The sequence below is a fragment of the Drosophila busckii genome, chromosome X (genome assembly GCF_011750605.1).
Source record: "Drosophila busckii strain San Diego stock center, stock number 13000-0081.31 chromosome X, ASM1175060v1, whole genome shotgun sequence".
Lineage (NCBI taxonomy): Eukaryota > Metazoa > Arthropoda > Insecta > Diptera > Drosophilidae > Drosophila > Drosophila busckii.
In genome coordinates this window covers 1002911-1021744 of record NC_046608.1, presented here as the reverse complement: position 1 = coordinate 1021744, position 18834 = coordinate 1002911, and the positions used below count along the sequence as shown (strand labels likewise).

The 18834-nt window shown below is 35.9% G+C and overlaps 2 protein-coding genes across 3 annotated transcripts; one reads left to right on the top strand and one right to left on the bottom strand.

Moving 5' to 3' along the window:
• Nucleotides 1–10217: 10217 nt before the first annotated feature.
• LOC108607224 (tetratricopeptide repeat protein 25) lies at nt 10218–14022 on the top strand. 2 transcript variants are annotated; one of them, XM_017997897.1, is made up of 5 exons: nt 10218–10814; nt 11644–12042; nt 12096–12565; nt 13298–13443; nt 13502–14022. In XM_017997897.1, exons 1-5 carry the CDS (start codon nt 10287–10289, stop codon nt 13834–13836), a joined length of 1878 nt encoding a protein of 625 aa, XP_017853386.1. In that variant the 5' UTR covers nt 10218–10286; the 3' UTR covers nt 13837–14022. The 2 variants fall into 2 exon arrangements, with proteins under 2 accessions (XP_017853386.1, XP_017853387.1); XM_017997898.2 differs by having other exon boundaries at nt 13561–13883.
• Nucleotides 14023–14033: 11 nt separating this feature from the next.
• On the bottom strand, nt 14034–17167 carry LOC108607225 (glutamic acid-rich protein). Its single transcript, XM_017997899.2, has 2 exons — nt 16891–17167; nt 14034–15637 (listed from the first exon to the last, which is right to left on the bottom strand). The coding sequence occupies exons 1-2, from the start codon at nt 17165–17167 to the stop codon at nt 14103–14105; spliced, it is 1812 nt and encodes a 603-aa protein (XP_017853388.1). The 3' UTR covers nt 14034–14102.
• Between the last annotated feature and the right edge of the window lie 1667 nt (nt 17168–18834).

The following is an 18834-nucleotide window of genomic DNA, read 5'->3' as shown; positions in this document are numbered from 1 at the left end:
TGCTGTTGTTGTTGTTGTTGTTGCTCTTGCTTTGCTCCTTTTTTTTTTTGCTGAGCAGCAGCAGCAACGAACACATGCATAAATATATTGTGGCATACTTCGGGGCGTAGGCTCGAGTCACAGCTGCGCAGAAGGGGGTAAAAAGCGCAACACGCGCGCCCGCCACAAAATAACAAACGAGCAACACAACAAAAAAATAATTTGCTGAATTTAATTGTATAGATATAAAATTTATGCGCGCTGCTTTTGTAGCATTTTATTTACTTTTAATTTTCGCACATAAAGCAGGCGTCGGATCTGTTTACACATCAAAGTTGCTACAATTATTTATTGCCGCCGCTCACACAAACATTTCATTTCATTTCATTTAATCAATTTATATGCTTTGCTTTATGCTTTAATTAATGTCTTAAGCACTTGGCTGTCGAACTCGCAGTCGTGTCTGACATTGGGTTCGTTTTAAGCCGCTTTATGTTGTTGTCAACATCTTTTGCTTACAGCTCAGCAGGCAGATTTGCGTTTTGCTTCCTTTTTTTCCTCTCTCTCTCTCTCTCTCTCTCTCGGGAGACTAAGCTAAGACACTTCAACAGCAGCAGGCATGTACTAGATATCAACAGATTTTTTATACGCACTTCATATCCTTTGCTACGCTTTAGAATTTGCTGTCTGCTCACATTTTAATTTTTTTATTTCTCAGCCATTTATTTATTTTTGCTTATACGCTGTAGCTTAAGATTGCAATGTCGAGAGTTTTATTTGTTGCATGCATAAAAATGCATTACTATTTTTAAAAATGAGCTACTTCATTTTATTTGTGAATAATACCAACATATTGGATCGGTTAATTATTAGATTAATTCAGAGAAAAAATTATATTAAAAGTTTATATTTAAATTTTCATCTTCTCATTAAAAATGCTTTCCACGAAATCAGCGCTCAGTTGTTAATTGTGTTGGTTAAAATTCTTTGAATTTATAACAAAAAATTTTTACATAGAAATTTTTTCTGTTATCAAAAAAATTCATACCAAGCAACTTATTAAAATTCAATAATCTGGCGTACTATAAATTATTCAGTTTAACTTCATGCAGCTCTTAACCAAGCAGTTAGCACTAAATATCAATTTATAGACTTTTGGGAATTAAATTATTAATTTAAATTAAATTATATAAAATACAGCTTTGTAGCTTAGATAAGTGTTTAAATAATTATTTAAATTATAAGTAAAAGTTACAATCGTTTCGTTAAGAAACTAAGCAAATCGTTAGCAAACTTTTATGACTACAGTAAAGCTTCAATGGGCAATAGAGAATAGCTTTACATTTTCAAGGGTATTTCAATTCTCAGGCAGCTGCAACATAAGCTATGCACATTAAGTCAAAGCCGCATGCCTCGGTCGCTGGCAACTTGCAGCAAAGTGTGGCAAGTCTTAAACGCGTTGCTGTCCACTGCCTCCAGCTTTGTAACACTTTTAGCATTTTACTTGCTGCTGTTGACACTTTCTGCATTGTTTTGTTTACATTACACACACACACTTTCTGCATTGTTTTGTTTACATTACACACACACACACGCAGCTGCTCGGTCAGGCGTGTCTGCGCTCAACTGACTTCACCTACATTAGGCGACGCTTGAGAGCAAATCAACAATTTTGTGCCTACAACGCAATAAAGGACTTCACACAAATGTTGAAAGCTGTCTATAGCTTACTGGAAAATCGTTTCAAGTGTAGTCAAAGGCAAATAGATTTACTACAGCAGCCAAAGGAAACTTTTTATTTTCTTTGCCAACCGCATCAGAAATTAATGAGTTTCAACAAGTGGCGAGCAGACAAGTTCAAAAGTAAAAGTTTGTGCGCCACTTGTTTGTATATGTTTCGATGATGTTCAGCATTTAGATTTATGATCCCTTTTTTATGCATAAATCATAAATATATATATATATATATGATTGTGGTATTGTGCGCGTGCCATGATTGGCGAAAGCTTTAAAGTACTTTTCGCCCTTTTTTTTTGTTGTTTTTTTGCTCACAAAAAGCAAACCCCGAGCTATTTGTGGATAAATTATCCAAAAAGAAAAGCAATTAGGCTGCATTACCCCAATGGCAATCTGTGTCTGTGGTATGGGAAAACTTTGCAAATTAAGCGGCATGGGTTAATGTAACCAGAAATTCCTAAAAATAATAATTCTTTGTTGCCCTAACTAAAGAAATAAATATATAACTCTGAAATATACGAGCTGATATCAAAAAATATGCAGCGCATTTTGTTTTTGAATTACGCTTAAAATATCAGAATTTTGAGCTTTGTCTATGGCAGTCGCTTTGCTTTTAAATGTGCTGCTATTAACTTTTGTATAAAAATATTAATAATTAATTATTTTGAACCGAAATTATAAATTCAATTATACTTTAGCTATCATATAATTAATTTACTCAAAAAGTAAATGTAAATCTTTTACTATTAAAAAATAACAAGCTTCGAACGCTCTCTTATTTTAACTATATATTTATAGAAAACAATAAAAAGCATCAGCGTTGAGATCAGTTAGTAACTTTAATTCAACAATTGCAGCACAAATTTTGGCCTTCAATACACAAAATGTACGCTAAAGTTTATAGCATAAGCCAATCGATATGCTAATAACATTAGCAATATGCACCGATTTCGATTCGGTTATCATTTAGTAAAATTTACATCATTGGCACGTTCTCAGAACCATCTTAAAAACACGTATACGAACCGTTAGTACTTGCTTTGATTTAAATCAGACGCTCAATTTACATAAATTCCTCGTACTTGCTTCAAAATTATGCTAAAATATATGCTTAATATTAGTGGCTACTACTGTTAAAGTAAGCTATGAAAGAGCATAGCAATATTGCGACGTATACGTAATAAAAAATTAATTTTATATCCGAGACGTAATTAAATTCTCGTTATTTTTTCAAACACAACTCGTAGCTCACTTTAGTGTTGCTCATCATTATGTATGCTTAACATTAACATTTTTAACACTTGACGAGTTCGCAAGGATCGAGTGCAAAGGACTCAGTCGCAGTCTCAGTCTCAGTCTCAGCGAAAAGTGTCTATTAATTAGCTGCTATGTTGTATTACTTGTTTAAGACCCGCTGTAGTATGTATATATGGGAAAGTGATTTAATTAGCAGGCCAACTCGTTTGCACAGCTGTTGTTGCGCATACGCCCCTTGGCACATGCTGTTAATTACAAAATCACATGAAATTAATGCACAACACCGAAAAAAAAGAAAGAATAACACGATATTTTTGATAGACAAGCGTCTTGTTGTGCTAGACACAATACTTTTATATAATGCCCAGAGCATTAGGCTTGTTAAATTGCCTGCCAAGGGTCACGCTGGGGGTGGTGAATGGGCACTAAAAATAAATGCTGTCATGTTGTTAATTTGCATTTCATTTATTAGAGCAATTTGTATTTTTATGTGTTGTCATCATTGGCAATGGGGCAAAGGATTTCTCGGAATTCTCATTTGTTTTATATAATGCCGGCGTAGTCTACTTTGAGGCGCAAGAGTAGTTGAAAATTCTATTGATATGATAAGTGCTGGCATTTATATTTATAAAGAGTGTGGCTAAATATAAATCAAAAGCCAATTTGACTTGCGACAATTGAGTTTGACTAACAAATAAATCGAATGTTGATGCGTTGGTGGGTGTGTCAATGAACTTGCCCTTAAGCCAATTAAACTGTTGGAGGCATAACAATGGTTGCCACTTTAATACATTTACAGTTGATTTCAATTTGCAATGCTGCAACACATTTACATATTCAATTATGCGAGCGACAGCGACAGGTCGCACTCAAGCTCATGCATTTTGTATGTTGCCACACACACACACACACACACATTATGCAACTGATGGCTTGACAGCGGCTCAAGCCTCAACACGCGCTGTGTGCAACATGCAACAATTGCCAATATGCTCAAGTTGCTGCTTAAACTGCTGCGTATACTTGATTTGCATGATAACTACATAAGCTACAGCTAAGCCCTAAGTCAAGCACTGGATTTAGCCCAGTGTCTTGAATAATATTTTTGTACTTGCCCCGTTGAAACTCAAGTGCTGGCGTTTTTCAAATTCGCAACCGAAATTTGCGTAGCGTTAACTTCAAATTTTTTACTGCTAAGCGCAGAGAGCAGCCGCGACTTGCCACTGGGCGTAACAAATGTGAACTGAATTCATGATGATGCTGCCGCTGCTGCTGCTGCCTGCCGCACACGATTCCAAGCCGAGCCGAGCGCACCAGCCGATAACACACACGCACACTGTCTCACACACACACACACACACACACACGCTCAGAGCATTAGTGTCAGTTTTTTTTAAATTTGGCAAAAAGTAAAACGCTTGCAACTTGGAAAAGTCAAAGGCACAAAACATATTTGAAGCCGCTTTTAATTGTTGAGCATATTTTTAAGCAGCAGCTTGATTTTAATGCACTAAGGCGTATACTTAATTTACGCTTGCCTCAACAACTCAATGCAAGTGACAATTTAATTCAAGTTTTCAAGTGCTTTGTTTTCTTCAACTTTTGAAGCGCTAACTTTTTGCATGGCTTCAGCTCACATGCCCCAAGCCTTTGTTGTATAAAGGACTTTGTCGCGTAGAGTAAACAAAACAAACGCAAAAATAAAGAAAAATTAAAGCAAAAGTACAAATTTTCAAGTTTAATTAAGTGTTAAACTCAAATTTCAAATTTTATGCTGCGCTAAATTCGAATTTCAAATGAAACAGAGGCTTAATTGAGGATTAAATAATTTTTAATTTCAAATTAAATAATGGCTTAAATTTATATATTATATTATATATTTATATAATAGTGTTTTAATTATGGTAGCAATACAAATTTAAAAATGTATTTCAATTACAAACAAATTGCAAATTTAATTATTGTTGTTATTAAGACTTAAGTGCCAATTTTAAATTATGCTTTAATGTTGGCTTAAAAGCAAATTTAAATTAAAACTAATTTAATTAAATTTATAAGCATAATAAGTATGGCTCAAATACAAACCTCAAGCAAGTTATAATTTGATTATTGTTCAAAGCTAATTTCATTTTTAATTTAAAGCTTAATTAAGTCATTATTAAAATATAATTAAGTTCGAAATTAGTTTTTACATTTCATAAGCTTTAGTGCTTGCTTATTTTACGTTTAATTATGGTTCGCATACAAATTTAAAGCGTAACTAAAATTGGAGCAAATAAATTTGCGCTTGAAAGTATGCAACAAACAAAAATAACAACATTCATGAATAGCCTAATAATTGAATTGCAAGCACAGCTCAAAGTTATGAGCGCATACAAAAAGAAATAGTTGACTTTATGTTAATTAAAACTGACCTGCAAGGCAACAACAACAACAACAATAACAACATTTTTTAGTTATTGAAAGCAGCTGTGGTAATTTCTTCATCAGTAGCACGAGCTTATTCAATTTGCTTTTGTCTGTCTGTCTGTCTGTCTGTCTGCCCTATTAGCAAGGCACGTTGCAACTGCAGTTGCAAATATAAGTGTAAATGTATATTTGCTTGTATGTGTGTGCTTTATAAAATAATTAATGCATGTATTTAAAGTATTTAAGTCCTTATGCATTTTGATATAAATTTAATATTTACTCACATACACATATTTATCTGCCCGTGTATGTGTGTGTGTCTTATCAGTTTACTTGGCGACTGAACTCAATTTACACCTGGCCAAAGCTGTGCGTGTTTGGCATACAAAATTTGCTGCTGATTCAGCTGTTTTCTCAAGAAACTTCAATATCTTTAACGACAGCAGTTTACAAGCAGCGTGTTTTATTTTTTTTTTTCTCTCTTTCTGTAAAGCTCTAGAGAGCTCTAAGCCAAATTTTTGATTTACAACGAATGCTTTTAAGCAGCAACTAAAAGAACATAACCAAGCATTGTTAAATGCGAATAAAGCTCAACTTCAACAGCTTAGCAGCAATTCAACATTATAGAAGCTTAGCAGCGCCATTTAAGCGCAATTTAAATGCTATATATAATGCTTAAACTAAAATGTTATTTTGTTTGTTTAAGCTGGGTCGACTTTTTAAACGAGTCGATAGCTAAGCGCGATCTCATTTAATTTAAGAGCTTAGCATCATTTTAAGTAATTTAATAATATTAAAAAAAAACATATATATATTATAAATATTAAAAATTAAAATATTATATAGTAAAGTATTATATAGTAGCTAGTAATTTTTTTTTTATAAAATTCCAATTTATTTAGATGTGTATTTTGCTGTTTAATTAGTTTGCTATTACCTGGAAACTTTACCTAATTGTATTTTACTAAATTATACTAAACTATACTATACTGATAATAAAATAATACTATAATAGGATATATAAGAAATTCCTTTTTTTTATTATTATTATTTAGTAGCTAGTAAGTAAACTAAATAAAACAAAAAGGGAATTTCTTATTTATTATAACATTTTTAATGACATGCTTTGTATAATATTTAAACATTAATCATTACGATAGAATATTTTATTAATTGTACATTTTTACATTATGCTTTCAAATATTTTACAATACAATTTTAATGTTTAAATATTTTCTTATTCTCATATATTTATATTTATTTTCATATACCAAATTAAAAAAGTTTCGTATGATTTATGTTAGAGTTAAATAATATAAATTACTAATAATTACTATAATTAATTAACATAGCATTTTTCATATGTTCGTATAATTGGCATGCCTTTTAATATAGTTTATTATTAATATTTATAAATTGTCGACTATCGAGGAGTACTGCTCCGTAACTTTTTCCCAGTTGCGAAGTTGTGTGTGCACCCATTGCCATTCCGAGTGGAGCTCCGCATATCTTTGATGCATAGTGGCACTGTTCAAAGGACCGGATAAGGACAGGAGCGATCCTGGAACTGCTGATTGTGTTTAACAAGGAATAAGGGAGAATTTGGTGGTGAAGCAACAAGAGAGTGCAAGTCTCTGGCAGATACATTTTGCGGATAAAGAGCAGAACACACAAGTCTAGTGGCAAGACTGGATGTGAAGTACTTGGATGCGGTGCTGCTGCTAGCCAGTTGCCAATCGCCAGTCATCTTCGAGTTAGACTGGAACGCAGTATCCTACAATGGCAATGTGCTTGATGGAATAAGGGAGAGTTTGGTGGTGAAGCAAAAAGATGGAGCCGTTCTTTGAGTACTTGGATCCAGCCATGTGCTGTCTGAGTAGATCCAAGAGAGCCGAGCCGATGTGCTCAACGAGGTACACGAAACGCTATCGCCCAAGATGACAAGCTGCAGAAGAAAACAGCGTAGCAACAAGGAGCTCATGAGAAGTGCATCAGGTATATTTGCTGCAATATAAGGTGCGTGGTTGTAAGCATAGCTGGCAATCGATCGCGATTCTATCTTTGCTGTGGAAAATCACCAATTGGAACGCAGTCAGTTCCAGAATTTGTATACACGAGAAGTCGATTCATTTTCCTGTAACGAGTATAAATCCAAGCAAGCCAAGGTGCTAAGTCGAAGTGCGTCAGTCAAAGAAAAGTCACTTGCAAGCCATGAAAGCCCACATCCGCCTTAAGTGAAGAAACGCTGTATTAGTGCAGAAAATTAAAATTCTAAACTTACATTTTTAAATTAAAGAGTACGGGAGGCTGGTGGTGAGGATGTGGTGTAGATTGGGGCAGAAGTGTGCAGAAGGGATTCTAGAGAATTGGTGTGGGAGAGGTATAGTCTAGTGGGGCAAGGGCTGGCAAGAAGTGGTAGGCGAGAGGAAGCTGTTAAAGCAATGGAAAGGAGTATGGCAGGAAGTTTAAGAGAAAGAAAAAGAATTATGTGTGTTATAGGGGAGTGGTGTATTAGTAGTGTATTAATTAATTGAAGTATGGGAAATTAACTTTTATCTGTTGCAGGTGTGATGTGTCGAGGAGATCGGGATGGAGGGAAGGAAAAGTATGGGGAGGCTGAGCCGCAGTGAGGCCTGAGCAAAATTCTCATAGATGCCTACTGAGGTGAAAAAATTGGAATGCAATTTTATTCGACCTTTTAAGCCTTCGCTAGAACTCCACAAACATTTTAAAACCAAGATTAGATAAATTCGTTTAGCCGTTCTCGGGTTTTAATGGGACCAATAAATATATATCTATACATATGTAAACTCTTAATTTGTGCGTTGTTCAGTCTATTTATTTTAAGTATTTAATTAACTAAGCATTTTAAATATTTTATTATAATTGCAAAGCATTATTAGTCATTATATTTTATTATTATTCCGAATAATTTGTAATAATATAATATTTGTATACATTAATCAAATAACAATTAACAACTTATGATTGAATTTGTTATTATATTTGCCTATACTTTAGTATTGAATGTATAGGCTATATTTATATTACTATAATAAATCGTTTTCGTTGGTATTATGGTTTATTATAGCAAGAATTTCTTATGATAGTCAAATCAAGTTAATACAAAAATTGTCAAGTCAAGTAAACAACGAACGACAGTTCTCTCTTCATTTGCATGCAATATGTTCACTTGTTTCCTGCTTTAGTTATTTATTATACTATTTTTTGTTTGCCAAAAAGAAAAAGAAAAAAGCCACAGCAACATTTAATTGACGTTCCACTGTCTGTCGCTGCCCCCGCTCTCTCTCTCCCTCTCCCTCTTGTTCCACTGATTCTCGTTTCTCGTGCGACTTTCTTTCCGCAATAAGCGTAAGCGTTCAAAATGCGACACCCACAGTAGCATTTGGCATACAAATGAAGAGCAGCCCGGTGCTTGCCAAGATCTCAATCTTGTAAGCTGCCCCTGCTGCCCCTGTCGCTCTCTTTCGATGTCTTTGCTCAATGGGCATTGAAATGGAATTGAATTCGCATTTCGCTTATGCAAAGCTAGAAAATGAAAACAAAAGAAATTCACAAATTATGTGAACAATTAGCAATGCCCAAGCATAGAAACTAAAACATACACACAACATACACTAAAATTTAAAAATAATACAAATACAATATACATTTAAAATTTAAATTGCAGGCAAAAAGAAAATTGAATTATGCAACACAAAAATTCCACAACACCCACTAAAATAATTATAGTGTATTAAAATAACAATTAAGTATTTAAACGTTTTATAACTGTCATAATTGTGTCAGCCGTGCCAAAAAGAAAAAAAAAAGTGTAATAATAGTAAAAAATTACACAAAACAAAACAAGGCAAACGCACAAAATGTTAATTAAATAATTTGACAACAACAATGACAATTACAGCCAAAAATTACATCACATTACTCCGATTATAACCGGTGCCATAAGTTATTTTATTTTTGGTTATTTTGCAGTTGCTTTTAGCGTATTTTCTTAACATTTATGTTGCTTTTCTTATGCGGCAACAGCAGCAATAATTATTTGAAACCCGTGCCCCATGAGAATTCAACACTTTCGTTTGCACCTGCGTGGGCGTGAGAAATTTGCATTAATTATTTGATCGCTTACAGCCAAATAGATTAAGCTTAAGTTAGGCAAGAGATTTCAAGCTGATTTTACTTTCACGTATGCAAATAAACGGAACGCGTAATGGAAATTTTTTAAAAACTAGAATTCTTATTTGTAAGTGAAAACAATGAGTCTAAAAATATGTAAATATTTTTTAAATTTAATAGACTTTAATGCAGTCTAAAAAGACAGAAAATATTATTATTATTTATTAAATTAGTTGTATTTATTTTTTTGGTCTAACCAAATTAACTGCATTAAGTATTTTATATTAACATAAGTCGGTTGATTTTCACGAATTTTAATGAGTTCAATGGTTTTGAATTGAAAACATTTGGCGCATACAGAAATAATTTATTAAACAATAGCTTGCTCAATATGTACAATAAAACTAATTTTAATTTTTTTATTAATTGAAGTTTTGGTTTTTTTAATATTTTACAAGCAGCTCAATTAATTATGCTCAACATTGTTAGAAACTTTTACAATAACAATTAGCAATAATTTCGGATGTAGTATACCAAATATTTTGTTATTACTCAAGAGTTTGCTGTAGCTAAAAAATACTTACAACTTGACATGCACTTCAGCTGCAGTAGCAACTGAAGCTTAAGCACCACATGGCGCATCGCTTAATGGCATTGGAAAAATTCGAAACTCATTCAAGAATTTTTTGTCAATTTGTTTGAACTAAATTGTATTTTGTGTAATATTTAGAAATTTAAAGTTTGCAAAAATTGTGTATCCACTGAAAATGGAAATCGAATCCAAAGACGCATCGCGTAGAGCAACCGCCGTGGGACTCTTGCAACCGGATCTTAAGCCATGGCAACGTCTCGACTGGCCGTCCGCGATGCAGACGCGCATCTTTAAGAACTGGGGTCAGTACTACGCGCAGCGACTGCTCACCGGCCAGGCACTGAAGCAGTACGATGAGGCATTAGCGCTCTGCGAGCTGCAGCAGGAGGAGAACATTGCCATGGGCAACTTGCACTCCACAGCTCTCGCTGTGCGCTTGGGCCGTCAGCACTATACGACGCTCTCGCTCCGTAGCAAATGCAAAAGGACCGCAGCGTATATGGAGGATGGATGGCTGGACGCGGCACAGGCTTGTGCTGAAATGAGAGAACTCGGTGACACGAACGTGAATCTCGTTTTGGATAAGTGCGATGCAATCTATGACTGCGGCAGATCCGAGGAGTATATGCGCTGTCTGGCGGTGGAGGGTAACAAATTTCAAGGCAGAAAAATTCAAAATCGCTTTCGCTTGCGCAGCCTTTGTGTAAGTTCGATAAGTTCAGCATTGGGTGGTATCGATATATTTTAAAACTCTCTCATAGCTAAGCTTGTTCAACCGTTAAGCTGCCATCCAATTTACTTTAAAGACAATAATGAAAATAATGTTTGGCTTATTTGCCCGACTTCCAAATTTAAGTCGATGCAATAAGACAACGTTAGTGGTTCTTTCGATATTTGAATATGACTACTCAAAAATATAATATATTAATATAATAGGTGTTAAAAAGAAAGGGTTTTAAATATTACGATATGTATTTGAAAGTTCTAAGTAGAATTTGAATATAAAATCAGAGTATACTATTAATTTTAGTATGACGTTCTTAATTAATGCGCATGATTATCATTCAAGTCGCTATTAAAATATGATATCGATACTATCGATATTTTAAATGCTTAGCGCACAACCAAATAACTTATTAATTTGAATATATATAGAAAAATATATTTTATTATTTTATTATTTATTTATTATTTTTTAATACTAGATAATTTAAAAATTAAATGTTTTACGTATTTCGACATGTACATTTAACTCTTAAATACAATTTGAATATTAAGTCTTACGAGTACTTTCAGTTCTAAAAGATTAGTAACCAATTAATATGTCACAAAATTCATGTATGAAGGCAATTGCTATCTATTGAAATGTGCTATCGATAATATCGATATAAAGCCAATAAATTGAAATATTAAGTCTTACGTTTAACTAATTAATTTGTAATGAAATTATTGTTTGAAGGCAATTGCTATCAACTGAAATGTGCTATCGATACTATCGATATTAAGCTAATCAAACTGTTTTCTTCTTGTAGGCTCACGCTGCGCTTTCGGAAAGCGTTGGCGAAAGTCTAAACACGTTTTTGCTAAGAAACTGGCCGGTGGTAGCGCAAGTGGCGCAGCAACGACTGCGAGACGCCGAAACGACGACAGAGTCGCAAACAATGTGGGAGCAGCTGAAGAACAAAACCCTGTGCGACGTTGAGAGTGTGCAGGAGAAGGAGTCGCTCTCATTGTCGCCACTGGAGCAAGCCAGGCGCCGCAACACCGAATACATTTACAACTACACGTATATGCGTAACAGCGCTGCCGACATTACGCTGCTGCGGCAGCTGCGTTCGGACAAGAACTTTCTCAATCCATTGCAGCCAGCCCAGACGCCCCAAATGTATCAATACACCACCGAACAGTATACAAATATACGCAAGTTTATGGTGAGAGCAGCTGCAAACGAATCGAAGCATAGACTATATAGTTGCCTTTGCAGAAAATTATGCATGCCCGTCGTCCGCTCTACTATTGCATGCAGGAGAAGTGTCTGAGCAAGCGGCTGTGTGAGCAGAATCGTGAGCATCGACTGCATCACATTGCGTACCAGACGCGTCGGGATTGCCATCGCATATTGCGGGAAACGCATCGACTGCGCGCCGAGGGGAACGTTGATCGGCTGACCAATTATATAGATCGGGTCATGACTGAGAGCATTGAACTAAAAACCCTGCGAATTTTGCCTTGGAAATTTGAGTTTCTGAACGAGGTCTATAATATACTGGGCATGGCGCATATCGATAAATGCGCCGTGCCCGGTAATTTGGACTATACAAATAATGCAAATAACGATAAGCTCTACTTGCTGCGATCGGAGCGGCAGAAGAGCTTAACAGTTTCGGCTGGATTTGGTATGCCGAATGTGTACGAAGAGATGCAGACCACTGAGAATCAACAAAATATACTAGCGTAAGTTTCGAATCGATATTTTACATGATATTTATTCATTTTAATAGTTGAACAAGTATAGCTTTCTTTTAGGTTGTTGAGGTTGTTATCGATATAATCGATACAAACAAAACAAAATTTCTTTAAGTCGATATATACCAAATATTAATATATCATTAAATTGTAGTTGCTTTGTATTGTTTGATAACCTTTTCAATTCTTGTTATGTTATCGATATCTAGTAATATATATTATTATTATTATTTTACAATAATTTATTATCATAATAATGAGATGCATGCCTATGAGACTCAAGAAAATATTTTAACATAAGTTTTGAAGTCAATAGGTTATTATCGATATTATCGATTTTATCAAGAGCTTAACAATTTATGCATTTTAACAGTAGAACAAGTACAGCTTTGTTTAAACCGATAGGTATTCGAAAATATTATTATTTGCAGAATAACTGAATTGTAAGTCTTTTTTATAGTTTAATAACCTTTTCAATTTTTAATTTGTTATAAATATATCTATGACACTTGTATTGTTTTTTAATTATTTGTTATCATAATGATTACTAATTCAAAATATTTTAGCTGAGCAATATAAAATCATAATGATTTATTTCCAAAAACAATTCATTCATATAGCGGAAATTGAATTTTATGTGCTATAATATTATGAAATTCTCTATTGAGTTGTCTTATAGTTTTAGCGGATTTCTAAGCATATTTTTCATGCGAATTTCAGGCGAAAGGCTGAGCGACTTAACGATCGATTGCGACACTCACATTATGCCATAGAACGAGCCTATTTGCTATTCGAGATTGCGCGCTGTCACTTCAAGGAGTCGCGATTCCACAAGTGCGTGGTCATGGCCAGCAAATCGGTGCAGGGTAAGTGCCACACAAATTCACACACTGATTGAATTAAATTGAGTGAGTAATTCGGCAGAGGCACGTTCTTGCCACAGTCTGGTGTGGCGCTTCAATAGCACGTTTCTCATCTGTCAGGTGCATGCAACATTCAATCGGTTCGAGCGGCTGAAGGAGCAGCTGGCGCAGGCCATACGCCTGGCCACCATGCTGAGGAACAAGAAGCTAATCGCGTATCTCATGCTCTGCAACACGGCCAACAACAACGAGCTAATGTCGCATCAGCGGCATCAAATGCTGTTCAGCATGCGCGCCCTGCAGCGCCGGCGCACGCGGCGCCAATCCAGCGAATCCCCAGGCAATGAGCTACCCCAGGAGCTCATCGATAGCGCTGCAATGAATGCCAACTGGTAACAACAGCAGCAGCAGCAGCAACTGTTGCAAGCAAACAACAACAAGTGTTGCTTGTAGCTGTTGCTGCTGTTGCTTTTGCTTTTGAAGTGTTTTATGTTTTATTTTTTTATTATGAACAAACTCTCGTATGCGTTTAGCTGTAACTCTAATAGCAATAAATAACTACAGGTATTAATTAACAAGCGATTAACATTAACAAATCATTTTAACAATTATAATAAATTAACAAACAGTCAATGTTGCTGCTGCTGCTGATGCTGCTGCCACTAAACGCTGCGCAGTCGCAAACGCAGCCGACGTCGACGCTGCTGCTGCTTCGACTCTGTGGCATTAGCAATGTCATCAACGACTTCACGCTTAGGTTCATTGATAACTGTTGCAGCTGTGGTTGTGGTCGCTGCTGTGCTGCTGCTGCTGCTGCTGCTACTGGCAACACTTTCATAGCCATTAACAGCTGCCGCCTCCTTGTTGCTTAAATTGCTTGCAAGCTGATCAGCTTGGGTCGGCTCTGTTTGTTGCTCTTGGTCTTCCTCTTGCTCTTCATCTTCAACTTCATCTTCATCTTGGTCTTCAGCTGCTTCATTTTGTTGTTGCTGCTGCTGCTGCTCAGCTTCGTTCAGTTCCTCTTCACTCGCTTGTACTTCATCTAGTTTGCTCGCTTGCTGCTGCTGCTGCTCCTCCTCACTCTCTTCTTCTTCTTCCTCCTCCTCTTCGGCTGCAACATCATCAGCAGCAACTGTTGCTGCTGCTGCTTCTTCTTCTTCAACATCTTCGTCTTCATAATCATCCACATTTACTTCATTATCAGCATCGTTTGCCATTTGCTCAGCTGCAGTTGCTGCTGTTGTTGTTGCAATTGTTGCGGCTGTTGCTTCAACTATTGTTGCTACTGGCGCTGCATAATTGTACTTGTCATCAGCAATGCTGGGCCTTGCTGTAGTTGTTGTTGTTGTTGTTGTTGTTGTTGTTGTTGTAGTCGCTGCTGTTGCTGGCGCCTTGTTGGCTGTTGCATTGGTAATCGTTTCAATTACTTCGCTTTGCTGCAACTCACTCTCCCCAACATTGTCAGCTGCTTGCTCCGTTGTCTCCTCTTCCTCTTCCTCCCCCATATCCAGCTGCTCTGCTGATTGCTGCTGCTGCTGCATTGCCTCTTCCTTTGGCACATCGTCGTCGTCGCCGTCGCCAGTCGTTGACATTGCCAGCTCTTTATCTTTATCGCCAGCCATAAGCATTTCACTTTCAATTGCCAATGGCTCTACCTCCGTCTGTGTCTCCATCTCCATCTCCATCTCTGTCTGCGGCTCAGTTACGTTTTCGCTCTCCAGCTGCAGCTGCTGCTGCTGTTCCTCTTCCAGCATTTCAGCATAGTCAGCAGCAGCATCCTCCTCCTGTTCAGCTTCAGCTGCAGCCTCATCCTCATCCTCGGCCGACTCATCCTCATCCTCATCTTCATCGTAGTCCGCTTTGTTATTGCTGGCGGCTGGCGGAAGAACCGGCTTGCCCATCTTGTCCACATACTGCAGCCCGTCGAGTCCCATGCGCATGCATTGGAAGTGCATCTCGAAGAGATCTGTCGTTGCCAGCCGCACCACAAAGTCCATACACATGTTCAGATTGTTATTCACCATGGCCACGTCGGTCAGTTGGACGCACATGGCCATGGGCACGCCCATCATGACGGGTATGCAGAAGGGCGTGGGATTCCTCAGCGAGATGCCGTATTTGGCCGACGGACGCTCGTTCAGATAGACGTCCAGCTGCGCCTCCTCCAGCTGTGGCACAAACGTGATGTTCGCGCAAACTGCAAAAAGCAAAAGAGTTCGAGATCGAGTTGAGCATATATGAGAGTTGGACTTGGAATGAAAGTTGTGCGGGTGGCAGTTGCCAATTGAACGTTGCCCGTTTGCCGTTTGCCAATTCAAAGTCAAATCGAAATTGAAATTGGCCAAGTTTGTGGCTGCGCTAGAGCCGACAGCGTTAACTGCCTGCAACGCGTTGCATGCAAAAGCGGCAACAATTTGTGGCATTTTGATTGGCAAATGCTGCCATGTCACGATACGCAAACAGCCCCAACCAACACACACTTTTTGTTTTTGCTTCTCTATTGTCTAGGCTACGAACTAACACAGATAGCTCTATAGCTAGTTAGATAGTTAGTTGGCTGGCTAGTCTGTCTGCTGTCGGGCATGCCACATGTGGCATCTTTGGCCTGCTTGCCACAAATATCTGTATCTGCATCGGCATCTGTTGCAGCCAGCAAAATATTTGCCTATCTAATGCGTGTCTACAAGAAATCTCAAATATTTAATATAGCTGCTAGCTTGGAAATGTAAAAAAAAAATACAAAATTCCAAAGCTCAACAACACAATTAAAATGTTTCCTTAAACTAATAATTAATGCTTGTTTCCTCTTTCAATACATGTCTATATTTTAATATATATCAAATTTATCTCTAAATCGTCAAAGTCGTAGAAATAGCAAATAGCAAATACTTTGTCTCTTTCAAATATTTGAATTAGACTTGCTACCACTCATTAAAAAAAAAACTTAAAATTTGCGCCTTCCTCTTAATTTGGAAATCCAACTCAAAGCTCTTTTTGGATGCCCATAGAATCTGTGCATTTTTTTATTATTTAAATAAATTTTAAATTTAGTTGCATTTTACTACTTCAAATTTATTTAATTATTTTTTTATATATATAAATTTGAAACGAATTCAACAATTTATACAATTAATAGCAGTTTCAATTTTTATCTTATTGTTTTTGAAAAAAAAAGCATTTAAAATTGAATATTGCTGAAGTTGTTGTTTTTTTTTATTATTTAATTAATTAATCTTGTAAATATTTGCTTCAGTTTATTTTAGCCAATAGGTAAAACGATTATAAAATGCAATTATAAATATTCAATTATTTGAATATTCATATCTAAACTTTCAAGCAACAAGCTTCCATTTTTCTTTTAATATTATCACTTTTTATTTTAACAATATTTAAAGCTATTTAAATATTTTATTCAATATTAATTTTTGCATTTTTTTCACTTGCTCTTACCCTTTTGATCAAACTTGTACTGATCGACTTTGAGGCCGGCGCAGCAGCCACAAATTGGGCCGCGACACTCGCAGGGCTGGCCGAAGGTGGACCAAATGGAGCCCTTTTCAGAGTACTTGGCACTGGCCAGATTGCGGCCGCGGGAGACGCTCACTGTGGGCGGCAGATAGGGCGTGTGTGTGGCAAGTTCGTAGAAGATGAGGCCGTTGCTGTAGCTGCGTGCAACGGCGCCAAGTGGCAGCAACAGCAGCAGCAACAAAGCCGTAAAATCCAACATTTTATTTTATATATTTATTTTATTATTATTTGCACGCCACTTGATATCCTGACACACAAAAATAAAAACACACACACACACGCACAATAAAAAAAAAATAATTTAGCGAACGCGCGTTTCTGGAAATTCCCAAATGCAAATTGTTTTTTTATTTTTTATTATTGTTGCTGCAGTCGAGCTACTGGCAACCGATCGCGAGCACAGACAATTAAATATTAAAACGCTGAACGCGTTGAACGTTTGCTTAAAAATGAAATGGAAACTGTTAACTGTAAGCCAAACAGCCAGCCAGCCAGCCAGTCAGTCAGCGTCAGCGTCAGCTGCGACGCCAGCGACAGCAGCAGCAGCAACAATAGCTGTTGCTGTTGTTGCAGCAGCAAATGTTGCTACTGTTAAGTTTGAAAATACACTTCAGCTTGCGCGGCTAAACTGTTTATAAACACAACTCAATTATTTTTATTATATATTTTGCAAACGCATAAAATAAATAAATTTTTTAGCGGCTTATATTACGTATCAAAATAAATTATCTCAATCTATTATTTCAAAACTTTAAAATGTCACAACACAGCAGTTGATATAAAATTTAATTATTTTAACAACTTAAAGATTTAAATTATTAAAACAAAAGGCTACTTACAAAATGTAGCATTTCAATATTTATCTAACTATTTTATATTTTTCATAGAAAATTTTTCTAATCATAAAATTCTAACGTAATTGTATTAATAAATAAAATAATCTTTACCATTTTTAAGTCAGTTTTGAGCTTAAATATAAAGATCAAATTCATAAAAAATATAATTAATAATTACGCTTTTAAAATCTATGGAAGTAGTGGGCGTGGTCAAGTCGGCTTACAATAAAAATATAAAAATATATTAGCTGCAAGTATTAAGAGCCTTAACATTAATATTTAAATTTATCCCATTCGTATACTTAATATTTTGAGGAGTTAATCCAAGCTCATATTAACTTTCATATAAGCTATGAGCTTATTAAAAAATATAAAATGCAATGGTATTATATTTTTTAACTGTTCAAATATTATAATATAAATATTTTTAATATTTGGTATATTTTTTATATCAATCTCTATATTTAAACTTGGGCTTTATATAGCTAGAATTCTATTTATTAACTTTTTGCTGCAGGCTAAACTTTTTGTAGAGTATTTGGATTGCATGCAACATGTTGCAACTTTTTTTATCAGCAGCGCTGCAATCTTAGTTGCTGGTGCTGCAGCTGCAACAATTGCTGTTAGTGTTAATGTTTATTACTCTTTTTTTTGTAGCTATAAGGCACAAAAAATTTATAGCAGACAATACTGTGTATTAAGTTTAAAATTATATATAGTACTACTAACTGTATTCGATTATTTATGTTAAAAGTTATTTAATGCGGCTTTCCTTTTTATAAGTTTGAGGTTGTAACTAATACTTGGCGCTTTGACTTTGACATTTTTGGCTCTTGGCTTCTCTGTCTAGTAGTCTGTCCGTCTGTCTATCTGTTTGTTTGTTTGTTTATTTCTTTGTCTCTTACTGCTGTTGTTGTTGTTGTTGCTGTTGCGTGTGCTGCGCGTTTGGGTTGACAGTGACAAGAAAATTGTGCCGGTCGTGACTTTGCTGGGAAAGCCAAAAAACAAATCAAGAAAAACAAAAACAAAA

Bases quoted from the DNA above. Each gene is read 5' to 3' on its own strand.
- LOC108607224 (XM_017997897.1), top strand. From the start codon at position 10,287: ATGGAAATCGAATCCAAAGACGCATCGCGTAGAGCAACCGCCGTGGGA. The intron at 12,566-13,297 runs GTAAGTTTCGAA...TGCGAATTTCAG, and splicing joins AATCAACAAAATATACTAGC to GCGAAAGGCTGAGCGACTTA. The intron at 13,444-13,501 runs GTAAGTGCCACA...GTAATTCGGCAG, and splicing joins GGCCAGCAAATCGGTGCAGG to AGGCACGTTCTTGCCACAGT.
- LOC108607225 (XM_017997899.2), bottom strand. From the start codon at position 17,167: ATGTTGGATTTTACGGCTTTGTTGCTGCTGCTGTTGCTGCCACTTGGC. The intron at 15,638-16,890 runs GTAAGAGCAAGT...TGCTTTTTGCAG, and splicing joins GTACAAGTTTGATCAAAAGG to TTTGCGCGAACATCACGTTT.